The 14,699-nt window shown below is 40.4% G+C and overlaps 1 protein-coding gene across 1 annotated transcript in view; it reads left to right on the top strand.

Annotated features, from left to right (window-relative positions):
- Positions 1–14,699, top strand: part of PTPRG (protein tyrosine phosphatase receptor type G) — a 628,432-nt gene that overhangs the window by 318,902 nt on the left and 294,831 nt on the right. Inside the window, exon 3 of the mRNA XM_032781834.2 lies at positions 9,285–9,464. Coding sequence (XP_032637725.1) covers positions 9,285–9,464 — 180 coding nt within the window. The remainder of the gene's footprint in view (positions 1–9,284; positions 9,465–14,699) is intronic.

Genomic DNA, 14,699 nt, shown 5'->3' with positions numbered 1-14,699 from the left:
GGGGCGCCCTGGGCTGCTGGCTGCAGGCAGCTGCTGCCGCCGGCAGCAACTACCTATCCAGCAGCGGCCGCTGCAACCATTTAAAAATTTTGGGGGGGGCGCCGCTTTTTGGCGCCCCCAAATCTTGGCGCCCTAGGCAACCACCTAGTTCGCCTAAATGGTTGCACCGGCCCTGTACCCACCCCACCTAAGCTAATGCCATTTTCCTGTTTATAGTGGTAAATTATTTATATCATGAATACTGAATATTAGAATGTTTATATAAAAAGCTTGTTTCGCTAATTATGTTAATTCCACTTTACTACAAGCTTCCTGCACGATTTGTCTTAAGTTTTTGATGTTTTCTTATGTAGACTATTTATCATACATTTGTGCCCTTGGCAGATGATCAGTACAATGGGAGCTTCATATAAGATTCATGAGAGTTTCATACGACATTCAAGAACAAAACTTGAATTTTGAAATTATCTATGTATGTGACTATGCTTATATACACATACATGTGTGTAAAATTATATATATATTTGTATTGAGAGTACAAGGAAAGAGAAAATACATGTTAGCTAGTTTTCTGCGGAAAGCAATTGTGAAACACTTTAAGCTTGTCCTTAAAGAATGCAGCAACAATAATTCTTTGCAACTATGACTGAGAAAATACAAATTTTAGATGAACGTTTCTGAGGTGAATCACTCTGGCTTCAGGTTTAGAAGTTAGAAACAACACAGGCTTGAGGCTCTTATTTTTGCAAATATCTACTCATGATGAAACATGGCGGAAGCTGTATCGTTGACAAAATAAATCTTTTTTTCGATATGCTTTGCTGCTAAAAAAGAAAATGTTTAGACATTCCCTCGAGGTGTGCTGGGAATAAATAGTTATGATTTTTAACATTGTGACTGGCTAACAGTTATTAAAGATGAATACTTCTCATGTGTCTGTTCACGAGTCCAAACCTTTCTTACTCTAGATGTTACCCAGCAACCTTTTGATTATGAAGGACCCTGCTAGAGTTTACATGCCAAGCACTGCAATTTCAAATATCTCTCCTTGGATTTTGTGCTTGGTAGATGTTTCGTTCAGCAGTGTTGTTCTCAAAGAACTGCCATCATTTGTTGTTCTTGCTCCTCATGAACCCCTTTCTGTACTCAACTTGCAAAACCAAAAAAAATGATGCTTAAACCTTGTTTAGGCCTCTGAGTGCAACTCTCCAGCATCTTGCTCTTGGTATTAGGTCTCTCATTTTTCAAGCCGTAATTGGAATTTTTTGCAAGTGTGAGCCTCTCATGTTAAACAGAGTGATGACAGAGTATAATAAAATGAAAAGTCCTTTTCCCCTCAGGGTAGGAAATCCTCGGATCTTTGTTCAAACCAGCGTTGTGATCTCTAACTACTTTGCTCTGTTTCGCCATCTCTTGGAGCTAGATACATTCTTTTTACAGGATAATTTCAGCAATTTCTCCCCCAGTATAATAATTCAAACAACTCAACTGCTTCTTCTGGGATGGAAAGGCCTCTGAAAGATGCTACTGATTGTATCAAGGTTTCTAGGGATTTTTATACTTTTTACCCCTGCAGTCTCATGACAAATTACTTAGCAAGAGATGGATTAGTCACTCAGTGTTCTTTCTTGCCTTATGTCTAAATGCTGTCTTCCCGATTCATCTTGACTGCTTTACTCTATTCCTTCTTCAATGGAGAAATGCAGGATGCTATGAATCAACTGGTCTGTTTCTGAGGTGCACACGAAAAGTGGCCCTCTCTCCTCATTTAATCCTTTCAATTTGAGCTCCTCCTCCTTTAGGTGCCTTCCTAACTTTAGCATCACAAGGGCTTTTAAATTACTACATTTATGGAGAAGTCTTGAGTTACGGAGTCAAGTAGTATGTTTGAACCCTTTCTCCCATGAAGTGTTAAGACAGGGATTTCCAAAGGAACTTAAAAGTTTGCAGCTTCCATTCATTTCGGTGGTGTTCGGGCACCTAACTCACTTATGTCCTTTTAAAAATTCCAGCCTCTAAGTAGAAAGTGTAACTGTGGAATTTAGAATTGGCGCCAACTTCTTCTTTATTTCTTAAGGTTACAAGAGGGTGCAAAGTTTGCTTGATGGTAGGTAAGATTCTGAATTGTATTTCATAAAGAGAGCTGGTTCTTGCTGGGACAGGAGAATTATGACAAGGGCCCTGATGTGGAGCTTTGGTGATTTAAGCCGGCAGCCTTGTTCAGCAAAACTTTAGTGTTCTCGAGCAGATCATATCTGCAAGTTTATGGGAAGGAACAGTGCCTCTTTATTCCTTGCCCTGCCAGACTAGCAAGAGTCCTTCCTTACTTCTGTCCCTGAGATAGCCTTGAGTCTGAGTGTGCTGCTGACACGCAGCCATGAGCTGGTAAACAGCATTTTTGTGGAGAGACTAGTTCTTTCCATCAGTCCCTAGTAGTTGGTTTGATGTTGACACTAAAAGAGACACCTGCTACCCTCATTTGGATTGGGAGCTATCATGCCTTCACACATCAAGGGTCCTGTTTTCAAAAGTACCTAAGTCATGTCAGAGCCTAGATCCTATTGACTTAGGCTCTTAATAGTCTCCTTAATCATCAACACATTTCTGAAATTTGTACCCCTCTAGTGGTTTAAGCAGGCTTAAACCTTGTAAGAGGACTACCTAATGCCAGATGCCACTAGCAGCCTGCCTCCAGCCCAGCGAGAACAGGAACCTGACCATTTGTACACAGCTTGGGCATGCTAATTCTTGTAGACCATGCCTTCGTATGACGACAGTCCAGCTTTGTTTTTTCTCTGCTCTGAAAAGCCAGACAAACTAGTTGAGCAATAGAAGTTGGATATGGGACAATGAAGAGAAGGGCAGGTTGGGAGGAATGAGAGGTACATGTCTACCCCCACCGCCAGTTTTTGATGGCTCTGTTGATATCTGCCTTGTACAGCTGTATGTCTTATATGCTATCACTCCTGGTCTGTACTGTTACTGATGAGTGGTCTCCCTTCAGGGGTGGGATAGGTATCCCCGACATGTGAACAAAGTAATTGTGCCTCCGTCGGGCTGCTGCTGAAGCCTAATTATAAAAATGTTAGATCACTTCGCAAATGTCACTCCCATTTGCTATTGGAAATAAAGGATGTGTTAGGAGTCAAGGCAGTTGAGTGCTCTAAGATTGTTGTGTAAGTGGGATCAAAAATTGACCCATTGTATTGCCAGATCTGAGGCTCAGAGTGAGATGGCTCATGTCAAAGTGCAAGGAAAGTGAGCTCTAGAAAAATAAATGTTATATTCTATCTTTATTTCCAACTGGTAAATGAATGATCAGCATAAGGTAACTCGTACATGGTACCACGTGTCAAATTAAGTGTGTTGTTATGTAAAGAAATATATGAAGACCACAGCTTTACATAAAGATAACTGAGCCGGTAATTGGAAAGTTAATGGAAATGAGGGAAATTTCAAAGTTGGAATACAAATGCAGTTTTAAAAAGTTATATTTTTAAACAATAGTTTCATGAAGGAAAAATAAATACATTTGAGTAAAAAAAAAAATCCATGAAAGTTTATATCAGCTTTAATTAGATTTTGGCTGAATTCATTATTTTTAATGGTTTTTCATTAGTGAAGCCTAGTCATTATTTGGGATGTACGGTAGAAGGAAGAAAAACAAGGTAATTTTTTATTCTATTTAAAGAACAGCTTATATATTAAAAGGCTATTAATAAAAAATCCTGCAGTAGCTGACAGAAAATTTTAGCATAAGAAAAGATTTTAGGGCTGCCGGTTGAACAAGGAATGTTTCATCATCCTGCAGAAAACTTGATGTTCATTATGGACCTAGCTAGGAAGCGACAAGTAGTTTCCGATGAGCATAAATGAAAGAAACCCTGACTGTTGCATTCTGCTTAAGATGCCTGAATTCATATGATAAGAGACGGTTGCAATCCTAAGATTACTGACCTAGGCTCTGAGCCCATACCACTAAAGTCAACAGGAGTTTTGCCATTAACTTCAATAGGAGTGTGGTCAAGTCACTAGAGACCAATCATGCAAAATTAGATTCTGAGGCTTTTGGCCCATGGAAGATCTGTAAACCTCTATAGCTCAGCAAACTCCTGAGCTGTCAGAGAGGAGTACTAACCACCACAGGATCCCAAATACGGCTATCCAGCCGCAGGGGGTGGAAAACCACTCTGCGTGGGAGGCATTTCAAATCCTGGAGTTACTGGGCCTTCCGCAGGTAGCTGGTCTGTTTTGAAGGTCAGGCCAAGGAGAGGAAAACAGGGCTGGGAGGCCTGACAACTCTGTTTATAAGGCAATCAGTGGCCTCAGTGGGAAACTCTCAGTACGATGACTAGTAAGAAAGGGAAGCTTTCCCAATGATGCAAAGTAAATGGGGTGAGACCGTGCAAGTCGCTGTTCATGATTCCTGTCCCCCCACCTCACCCAGTGGTCACCCATCCACTCCCTATATGAACAGTTACCCAATCCCGATCCTCTTGTTCCTACTCCCCTTGACCCCCTGTTTCGATAGCCTGGGGGTTAATGCAGCCCTTGTACCATAGCACATGCCATTAATCTGTTATGTTTGCAGTGTTGGATTTATTAGCGCAATATAGTGTAAAGGCTTATTCAGGTTAGCTGGAGAGCTCCTCAGAGCAGGGGCATTCTCCTTGAGTGCTTGGAAAGTGCTTAGCACAGAATGGATGCTAACATTAATAACTAATAATGCTAAAGGTCACCACGTGCAGGTCTATAATATATCTCTGCAGATATTCCTTCTGGCACTAGAACTCAAGGACGGGGTGGTTGACATTTTATTATAATTCACATGTATTCCTGGAGTTTCCTGTGGAAGCTTGTACTGTTCATGAATAGAGGAGGGCTTCCAGAGTGTCAAGTTTTGAACACTGAATTATTTGTTAGCCATTAAAAGCCCAATTCAAATTCAATCCAAATTTTATTTGATTAAAATTGTGATGCTTGTTGCAAATGAAATGCAAATAGTTTTATGTTTCTCTGTTTCAGACCAGTAAATGTCACACGCAAAATGCAGGGTTTTTTTTTACTAGGTTTAAATTAAATGCAATCTTTATTTCGTGTCATGTTTTTATTTAAAAGCATTTATTTAAAGTTCTAAAAAACAAAGAATTCAATATAGCAGGACAGGTGCAACTGCAAATGATTAATGGTATAATTCTCAGTACTTTATAAAGTGTCTAACACTGAAGAGATTTATACAGTGCAGAATGGCAATTGTGCTTTGATGTAGGGAATAGGTAATCAATACCTGCAAGCTTAGAAACTGTTCTATTTCCTCCACTAATGATGTAGGTTTTTTGCAAGGCAAGGGTGTTTGGAGCATAGACACTTAGAAGAAGAAGAATTAATTTGAAATCTGTAGTGGAAGATCAGTTTCAATTAAAACTCCACTTGAATGTACATGATAAAAAGCAAGCTGTTACACTTAAACCTTCTGATGGTTATGAGCGAATAAATAAATCTTTTTGGGCTAACCTCTTGATTACATTTTTACAGGGTGTTAAGCTAATTTTTCCTGAGTATGAAGTATTATTTAGTTACCCCAATTCTCAAAATCTAAAAGAAAAACAAATCCCCTTTCTTGTCTTTTCATACTGTTCTGTAGTAATAAGAGACACAGCCTCAGCTGCTAAAACATGGCGTAACTCCGTTGAAATCAATGGGACTATGCTGCTTTACACCAGCAGGGGGATCTGGCCCTACATTTCTCACTATCGACAATTGCTGGCATTATAGTGCCGATCATATTGTGTGTAGCAATTTGCATGCCACAGTAGCATGCAGTGAAAATAGTCTGTTAGTGGAGCTAGAGCATTTGAAAAAGTTCTGGAAGAGAATTAATGGAAAATTCCCAGTTTAAAAAAATTCCATGGTGATTCTAAATAGCAGGTCTTAAACTTAGCCTTGTGACAGTGATATGAAATGGCAGGACTTGGAACCACAGCACAGCTTTCATTTGTGGGTTTGAATTGCTCAGAGTGTTGTTGCGTTACTTTTTTTTTCAATAATTCAGGACCAATATGAAAGCATTTTATGCGTATAACAATATTACTCTCACATAAAGATGCAGCTGCACTTCCATTAGTAAATCCTAGATTTAGATCCAAAGGCAGCTGGTGATTGTTTAGAAGGAGATTCTCAGTTATTAAAGAAATACAGAGGGTATAATATTCAAAAGCATGTAAGTGATTTAGGAGCCGAAATCTTGTTTTCAGTAGTGACTTAGGTTCCTAACTCCCAGGAGAGTTAGGGACCTAAATATCTGTGAGCATCTGGGCTGTGGAACCATGAATCTCACTGAAAGTCAATGAGACTTTATGCACCAAAGTGCCTAAGTCACTTTTAAAAATGGGACTTAATATATGGAGGTATACCTATCTCATAGAACTGGAAGGGACCCTGAAAGGTCATTGAGTCCAGACCCCTGCCTTCACTAGCAGGATCAAGTACTGATTTTGCTCCAGATTCCTAAGTGGCCCCCTCAAGGATTGGACTCACAGCCTTGGGTTTAGCAGGCCAATGCTCAAACCACTGAGCTATCCCTGTCCTTCCCCTCCCCTCCCCTGACCTTAGTTTCGCTGAGTCACTTAGCCACTTTTGAAATTTTTACCCGTACGTCAAATCAAATTAACAAGATATTTTCTCTGCAAATTGATCAACAGTTCTGATTTTCAAAAAGGTATGTGCCTTGCAAATGTTCATAAAGAAACAATCATATAGTCCTTATTCAGCAAATCTCCCACTGATTGCAGTGGTCACCAAAGCATTGTGGGTGGGTGCAATGCGATAGATCAGGCCTTCTCTTCCCCTAGCTGAAAGCATTGGCAACCTCACACCTGCCTGCTCAGGGACAGCTCACTCAAGCGAAGCTACCAATTCTCCAAAGCCAAGAAGGGCGAGGAGGAGACGCTGACCAATTGGGATCCAGAAGGCCCGTTAAGAGGCTTACATGCTTCTTCTCAAGATCACTGCGTGAGACTGTGACAGAGGAGGGATGCCTCAGAACTAGCCCAGAATCCCAGGGGCTTATCTTCAAGTTTTTGCCTTTGGTGTATATTTGCTTGTTTGTAGGAGCAGCCAGGCAAATTCTGAGTTTGTTACTGTTTGACTCTTCAAAAACTGATACTGAACTTACACTGTGAGCTGCCACAACTGGTGAATTGATGCAGCAAGTGCCTGCAGTGCCAAGCTTGGCCCAGAAGGGGGCACTGCATAGCAGCCCTGCTGGAGACGGTGGGGTTTTCAAAAAAACGCTAGTTCCTGTTTGAGTGGTATAACTCCCATTGTCTTCATTGGAAGGACTGTTAGGCCAATGGTGAGCACTTTGGAAATCCAGACCTTTGTCTGAATTCGTAACAATACCAACATGTGATAGCTTGAGAGTTATCTGCATTACTGGGCTTTCTGAAATGTAACAAAAATGTCATTGCCATTTTAATGCAAGCTTGCTTGTAGGCTATCTAAGTGGCCAACTAATACGCCACAAAACAGTTATGCATTATAACACTTTGGTAAGGAAAATCTGTCTAGAAACAGAACATGTTTAGGATTTAATAATTGGGTTCTCTTTAATTGGGAATTCATTTAAAGTGGCTTTTACTAAGAGTATAAACTGAATCATGAGCTATGATAGTCTAAACAGAGCAGAGACCGTAGATGATTTTTAAAACACATTGCCATTATGCGCGCTTGTAATTAACAAACAGGACACTTTTTTGTTCAGATTAATGTGTAGCGTTTGTATGTCATGAGTACCAAGCACAATATCAAGGTACCCACTAAAATGGCCTGCATTAGAACAACCCATTGGAAAATGAGTGAGATTTGTAGGGTGCCCTTCAGGGAGAAGAAGTTTAGAATTCCCTCAGCCAGGAGGATCAACCTGCACAACCTTCTCTGACCAAAATGACACTAAAATTGGAATAGCTGTTATGCTTGATTGCCTTATGCTAGGTCAAGGGGCAAAACGACAGGATGCAATCCAATATATTATGCCAGATATGTATTTTACTTATAGAATCATAGAATATCAGGGTTGGAAGAGACCTCAGGAGGTCATCTATTCCAACCCCGTGCTCAAAACATGACCATCACCAACTAAATCATTCCAGCCCAGGGCTTTGTCAAGCTGGGCCTTAAAAACCTCTAAGGATGGAGATTCCAACACCTCTCTAGGTAACCCATTTGAGTCCTTCACAACCCTCCTAGTGAAATAGTGTTTCCTAATATCCAACCTAGACCTTTCCCACTGCAACCTGAGACCATTACTCCTTGTTCTGTCATTTGCCACCACTGAAAACCGCCAAGCTCCGTCCTCTTTGGAACCCCCCTTCACGTAATTATCTCACTTTACAAACTGTAAAAAATGAACAACCTCTTCCCTACTGTATACAAATACAAAGGGAGGGGGGAGAGGATGGAGAAGTGTCAGTTTCTGGTGCTGTTTCTTTGGTTGGCTAGCTATCTTATCTCAAGCAAACTCCGCTGTGCTAGATGTACAGATACGTATGCAAAACACTGCTGATCTGTCCATGATGCGTCACATTGCTACTATTTGACTTTGGGGGTGGGGGTGGGGGTGGGGAGATCTGGAAGAATAATTTAATCAACTGAGAAATTAGGTGAAAACAGATTTGAGTAGTGAGAAAAATAAAAGCACAAAAAAGGATAAATGGTAGAAGAAAATGCTGTGCTGTCACTCGCCTCTACCATTTCTCCTTTCTGTAGTTTATTTTTTGTACTACCCAAGTTTGTTCACACTTAATTTCTCAGTTGATTTAAATTAAGTTCTTCCCCGGTTGCCTGCTTTTAGAACCTAAAATAAAATAGCAGTTATTTAAGGTCATATTATCTTAACTTTTCACACAAACTAGAGTTAATGTATTATTAGTATATTAATTATCTAATGCAAACAGGTAAACTACATAACTTTCTACTATTTCTCTAGCTATTTGAAAGTTCCTGTAACACCATACTAACTCGTAACTCAGTCATGAAGGAATTGGCAAATTGCAAATAATTTTATAGAAGGGCAATTTAAAATAACAGTATTGTTTATTGCTAGAAGCAAAGTTTGAGTACTGTATAAAGTTAATGGATTTCAGTCTCTTCATAGGTTGCATGCAGGAAATGTAGCAGCAGCGTAGTTACCTTGAGAACTAAAATGCTTGCTGCCCCTACGTAGGGATAGTCTTGGAACTGTTGGCCTATCAGAACAATAAGTTGTTGGTCTTTTCTTTTAATAGGTACATATGGTCCTGAGCACTGGGTTACTTCAAGTTTGGACTGTGGAGGTACTCACCAGTCTCCAATAGACATCGTAGACCATCATGCACGTGTGGGAGATGAATATCAAGAATTACAGCTTGATGGTTTCGACAACGAATCCTCTAACAAGACATGGATGAAAAACACTGGGAAAACTGGTATGTTCTTTCCTGTTTGTCTCTGTAAGCCTGCCATCAATCAATTAATAACTCAAACCATAAATTAAAAAATAAAACAAAACAAAACCCAACACATAGACATCCCATTGTTCTATTTAATCCTAACATAAGAACTTCCCAGTAAGTTGCCAGGTTGCTGTCTCTGCATTCTGTGCAGAATTAGTGCTGTAGATCAGTTTTTAACAGTTATTTGAAGTTCATCCCCAGTATAAACCATTTTCTTGGCAGCCAAGTGAGCATCACAGTAAAGGCCTGTGTGAGAATTAGAAGGTGTAACCTTGAATTACCCGCTAAGGGAAGCTATAGAGTCCAGTAGTGAAGAGTGCCAAAATGCAAGACTCAAAGATATTCTTGTGAATAAAAGAAAAGACAAGGAGTTAGGAGGTTCTGACACAGAAAGGGCAATAGATATGCAAAGTGGTGTAGTTGTTATTAATATATTGTGGATATTATTACAACACTGAGTACTGCACTGTAACTGCACTTCTCTTCTGGCCTATTTTTATAATTGTTTTACAAAAGAACAGTCTGAAGACATTGCTTATTTGTACCAAACATTCAGTGGTTCACCAAAAGGTCAAGGTTAATTAATCTACCAAGTTGTTTGCGTTTGCTTGCATTTGAATACTGAAATTGTAAAAAGCAGAAATCATAAGGTCTGCCTCTTCAGTTGTCAAGGTCAAGAATTTTTAGGTAATTGAATTAAATCTATAATTAATTCAATTTTATTTATTAAATCTGTATTTATATCCTTGTTAATATTCTACATGTGTCTCTGCAGTACTTTGTCATATTTCTCTAGTTAAGGGTCTGCTCACATACTCACTAGAAGTCATACTTCAGGGGATCGTAGCACAGCTGCAAATAGACTGGGAGTACTTCCACTGAATTCACTGGGCTTTGGATCAGAGCCATAGATACTAGCCAGAGATCCATTTTGCCTCATTTGTTGAATTCAGAATCGTTTGGACTACATAGAGATTTTGAGACATCCTCTAATTAATGGAGGGCCCAGTGGCTAGGATCCCAGCTGGGACTGTAGGAAAATGGGGTCCATTTCTCTCTTTTACCACAGACTTCCTGTGTGACCCTGGGCAAGTCACTTAGCCTCCCAGTGCCTCAGTTCCCCATCTGTAAAACAGGGATAATAGCCCTGCCCTGCCACAGAGGGGTGTTGTGAGGATAACTACATTGAAGATTGTGAGGCGCTCGGATACTTGGATGGTGGTGGGGCCCATACAAGTACCTGAGGACTATATCTAATAAATCAGATTCTTTGTAAGAATATCATTTTGACATTTGAAGGAAACCAGCAAAAGAATGGAAAAATAAACCATTCTAGAAAGCATAAAGTAGACAATGCCATGGTGGTCCTGTGTTCACACATGAACTGTAAGGTGAGAGGTGTTTTCAGATACAACTGCAGTTAGGCCCTGTCCTAAGAAGTGAAGTTGAAGGGAGCGGAAGGCACCTCCTTGGGGGGAGGTAGAGGATCAAACCAGTGGTGAGAGCAATCTGAGCTAGGACACCAAATACAGTCTTCGAGAAGTGTTTCATGGACACACGAGAGTCATTGGCCAGGAAATGTCCTCCATGTTTCATGGACAATAGTGCAGGTGATGGCCGTCCCCTCTCCATCAGCCACTGTTAATTGTCACACAGGGATGATTATCTGATCTGAGGGGCATGGCACCCCTGTTTGAATTTGGGATTCCTTCTCTCAAATGGGCTGCCTATCAAAACTGAAGAGCCCTGTCTGTTCTGAGCAGTCTGGTTTCTTTCAAAGCACCAGACTTGACACTGCTATCATGTTTTAATTGTTCACACTGCGCTGTGGATTTTTTCTGATAGGCTAACACCTCTCAGAACATCAGTGATCAGCAGTCCCTTTTCTGTAGTACCTTGTGTCCTTTTCTCAGAGCTGTGCAAATGGTCTTTTTAGCTTCGATGTCTGTTCTGAGGCATTGTGCTGAGTCTGTCAACATGGTGCCTGTAGCTCCTCCCATATTTTCTCAGGCCCCACCCCATTCTTTGGGTTTGTAGGATGTTTTGCTGGGAAGAATTTTGAATTGGCGGTTTGGTACAGCAGCAAACCAAGCAGGATAGGTAGAAGATAGTGGCAGATTTTGTACTAAATTGCTATGCTTTTTGGCCCAAGAGTCATGGGTCCAGCTAGCCCCATAAGACCTTTATATTAAATCCTGACAGTCAGTCAATTAAATGTCTATTTAAGCAATGATGACACAAGCAGAGGGCATTTCTTAGCAGTTAATGACTGGTTGGAGGAGGTGAGGTTCCAAGGCAAAGTCAAAGGCTCTTAGCCTAGACACGCTAACTGCCAGGAAATGCCTGACTCAGATATTGGTTTTGCTGATACATTACTAAAATATTTCCCTTAAAAAAGAAAAAAAAATTACTTTTTATGTACTGAAAAGTTACGTTTGAAATGCATGTGGCTACAGTTGCTGTGTTAGCTTTGCAGTACTGGGTTTTCCCTAGCAAATAAAGAACAATAAAGAACAACCCATAAGAGAGCAGGACTTCAGTGTGAATATGCACATCAATTCAGATAAGGCCTTGTCTATCTTAGGAAGATTTAGGTATAGCCATACTGGCAAAACTCTGTAGCATGGATCAGTAAATAGTACGTATCTGGTATAATTGAAGCTGATTTCCCTGACTGGCATAAGTTATACTGGTATCAGCACAGTTATACCAATAAAACTGTTTTATGCTACAGCTTTTACTGAGATAGCTATGCTGCTAAAACCATGAAATGTAGACCAGGCTTAAGGCGGAATATTCTTAATGTATGTTCTGTTGTTCCTAGGTTTTCCAGAGGGGCCAGCACTTCCTACTATCACTTATAAATGTTGCTATTCTAACCCCTAGTTACTTAGAACTTGACAAATTTCTTGCCTTTTGGAATGGAACTTACCAAATATAACTGTAAGAAGGGTGTTTTTCTTCATTAGTTTTAACATGCGAGGGTCACCTTTTTGGCTAACACAGCAGCGAATTGAACCAGTAATTTCTGGTATTGAAATTACGAGCTGCTACAGCTTGAACGAAAGAGCTGGCTTTGGCAGCTGAATGTAGTAACAGACCCCTGTTTTCTGTGGATCAGGAGAGGGAAACTATACAATGCATCTTGACCAGTGAGTTGCATGAGCAAAAACAATCCATGGGTTTCAGAGCATCAGGGGAGTAGAAAAAATACATTTTCCTCTTCATGGAAAAATTCTATTTTTGACTGTTCTGGTCACAAACTGCCTTGAGAAAGAAAGTTGAAAATTGATGTGGAAATAACCCTATTTGGGAGAACTGCCCTTCCTGTTCCAGTGAAAATTGGTCAAATTAAACTGAGTAATAACCCACTGAAAACCATGCCTTACGTATGCACAGTACTGTTGGCATGCTCTTTCGGCCCTTCATAGCAGCGTTCAGCGAGAAGGTAGGATGCACCAAGCATTCAGTGTGCAGCTAAGTTTGCTGTAGAGAGTAAGCAAATTCGTAACACACCTTGCACAGTAAAAACCACACATCTCCTAAGGCTTGCAGATTGAGGGAGCCATCCTGTGAACTATTGAGAGAGGCATTTTGGTGATGTGTAAGTTCAATAACTCCACATTGGGGAATTCTGGTTTTTCTATTATCTTCCTTGAAAACCTAAAAACTCTGGGGAATTCCATTTCAATGTTAGCATTTCCTAACCTTTGTCTCCTTTAAACATGTAACCGTAACATTCTCTTAATGTTGCCATTTTGATGGGATTGTATACAGTGTTCTGAGATCCCTGCAATCTTTGAAGAAAGGGTATGTGGCATGCAGTTGTCAATCCAGACATCTACAGCCTTAGCTCTGCATTCCCTAGTATTTTAAAATCTAAGTCCGGATATTAGCAATACTGTACTTTGAAATAGGGTGGCCACTCATCCCCAGAATACTGGACATTCTGGTACATCCAGGAACAGTGCGCCCTACATCCAGGAATGGTAGGGCGCACGTGTCATATGACACAAATAGTAAGAAATACTGTAAAATGAACAATTAGGTGAACATTTCAGATTATACGTCCTCCTAATTATCCTTTTAATTATTCATCTGAAACAAGTAAAATGACCCCTGACAGAGCCATAAATGATTTAGATACTATCAAATATTTATAAGATGCAACTGAAATCCCCACTGTGCATTGTAACAGATGCACATGAATCTGCTTTCTTGGATTCCTCATCATGTGCAATTTTATGTATGGGATTTATAACCGACTGAATGCAATCTGCAGTATTTTAAAAAGCAACTGAGATGTGTAAGGGAGGAAGAAGGGCGTGGCACTTTCATTCACATCTTTGATTTAACGGGCATAATTTAGAATAAAGATGGAGAGCCAGATTTGGTGCAGATAGGCTGTAGGCGGTGAGCAGTGAATTCCCCCTGTGGCAGGTGAACTCCTTGCTTGTACCAGTAGAGGCTGCAGCTAGGTCCTGCCCCCTATAGTTCTCCCAGCCACCTGGACAAATTGAGAGGGGTGTGTCAGGACAATAAGGAACGGAGCTCCACTATATCAATGGTGCAACTTTAGAGCTGTTGCTGGGCTGCTGTAATTGCATCAGAGCTAGATCTGATCCTGAAAATCAGGGAAGTGTTACTAGCTCCCTCGCATGCCTGCGCCTGCTCCTCTGCTGAACAGAGCTTCAGTACAGGAGAGATTCTAGCCTGTATGATTTTCATTTCATGTTGTTTCACAATTATCCTGTTTGTTTTTCAGCACTGAGTAAAACTTTTCCATTGGTACATAATAAACATGGATGTATATGATTATGTGAACTTTTCATCCTGAGGTTCCAAGCACAGTAGGTGGTGCTCCCTAGCTACTTTTAGGAGATAAATAGATAAATTACAAAAAAATCCCTTTTATTGTTAAGCAAGGATTTTGTAAGGCGAGTTTTTGTAAGAAGCCTTCGTTTGGTCTCCTGTCCCCTAAAAGGGGGAGGAGTAGAAATGAAAGACGATCTTGTAGTTAAAACAACAGACTGGGGTTTGGGAGACCTGGGGTTAATTCTCAGTTCTCCTGACTTCATCTGGGAACTTGGTCCAGTCACTTAATCTTTCTCAGTGTCAGTTCCCCAACTGTAAAATGGACATAATAATGCTTCCTATCTCCGACCTCTTGTCTGCTTTCATTACAAGTTTGTCATGGTAGGGACTAAG

The sequence above is a fragment of the Chelonoidis abingdonii genome, chromosome 17, assembly GCF_003597395.2.
Source record: "Chelonoidis abingdonii isolate Lonesome George chromosome 17, CheloAbing_2.0, whole genome shotgun sequence".
In the NCBI taxonomy this organism is placed as follows: Eukaryota; Metazoa; Chordata; order Testudines; family Testudinidae; genus Chelonoidis; species Chelonoidis abingdonii.
This window is presented reverse-complemented; position numbering and strand designations above follow the sequence as displayed.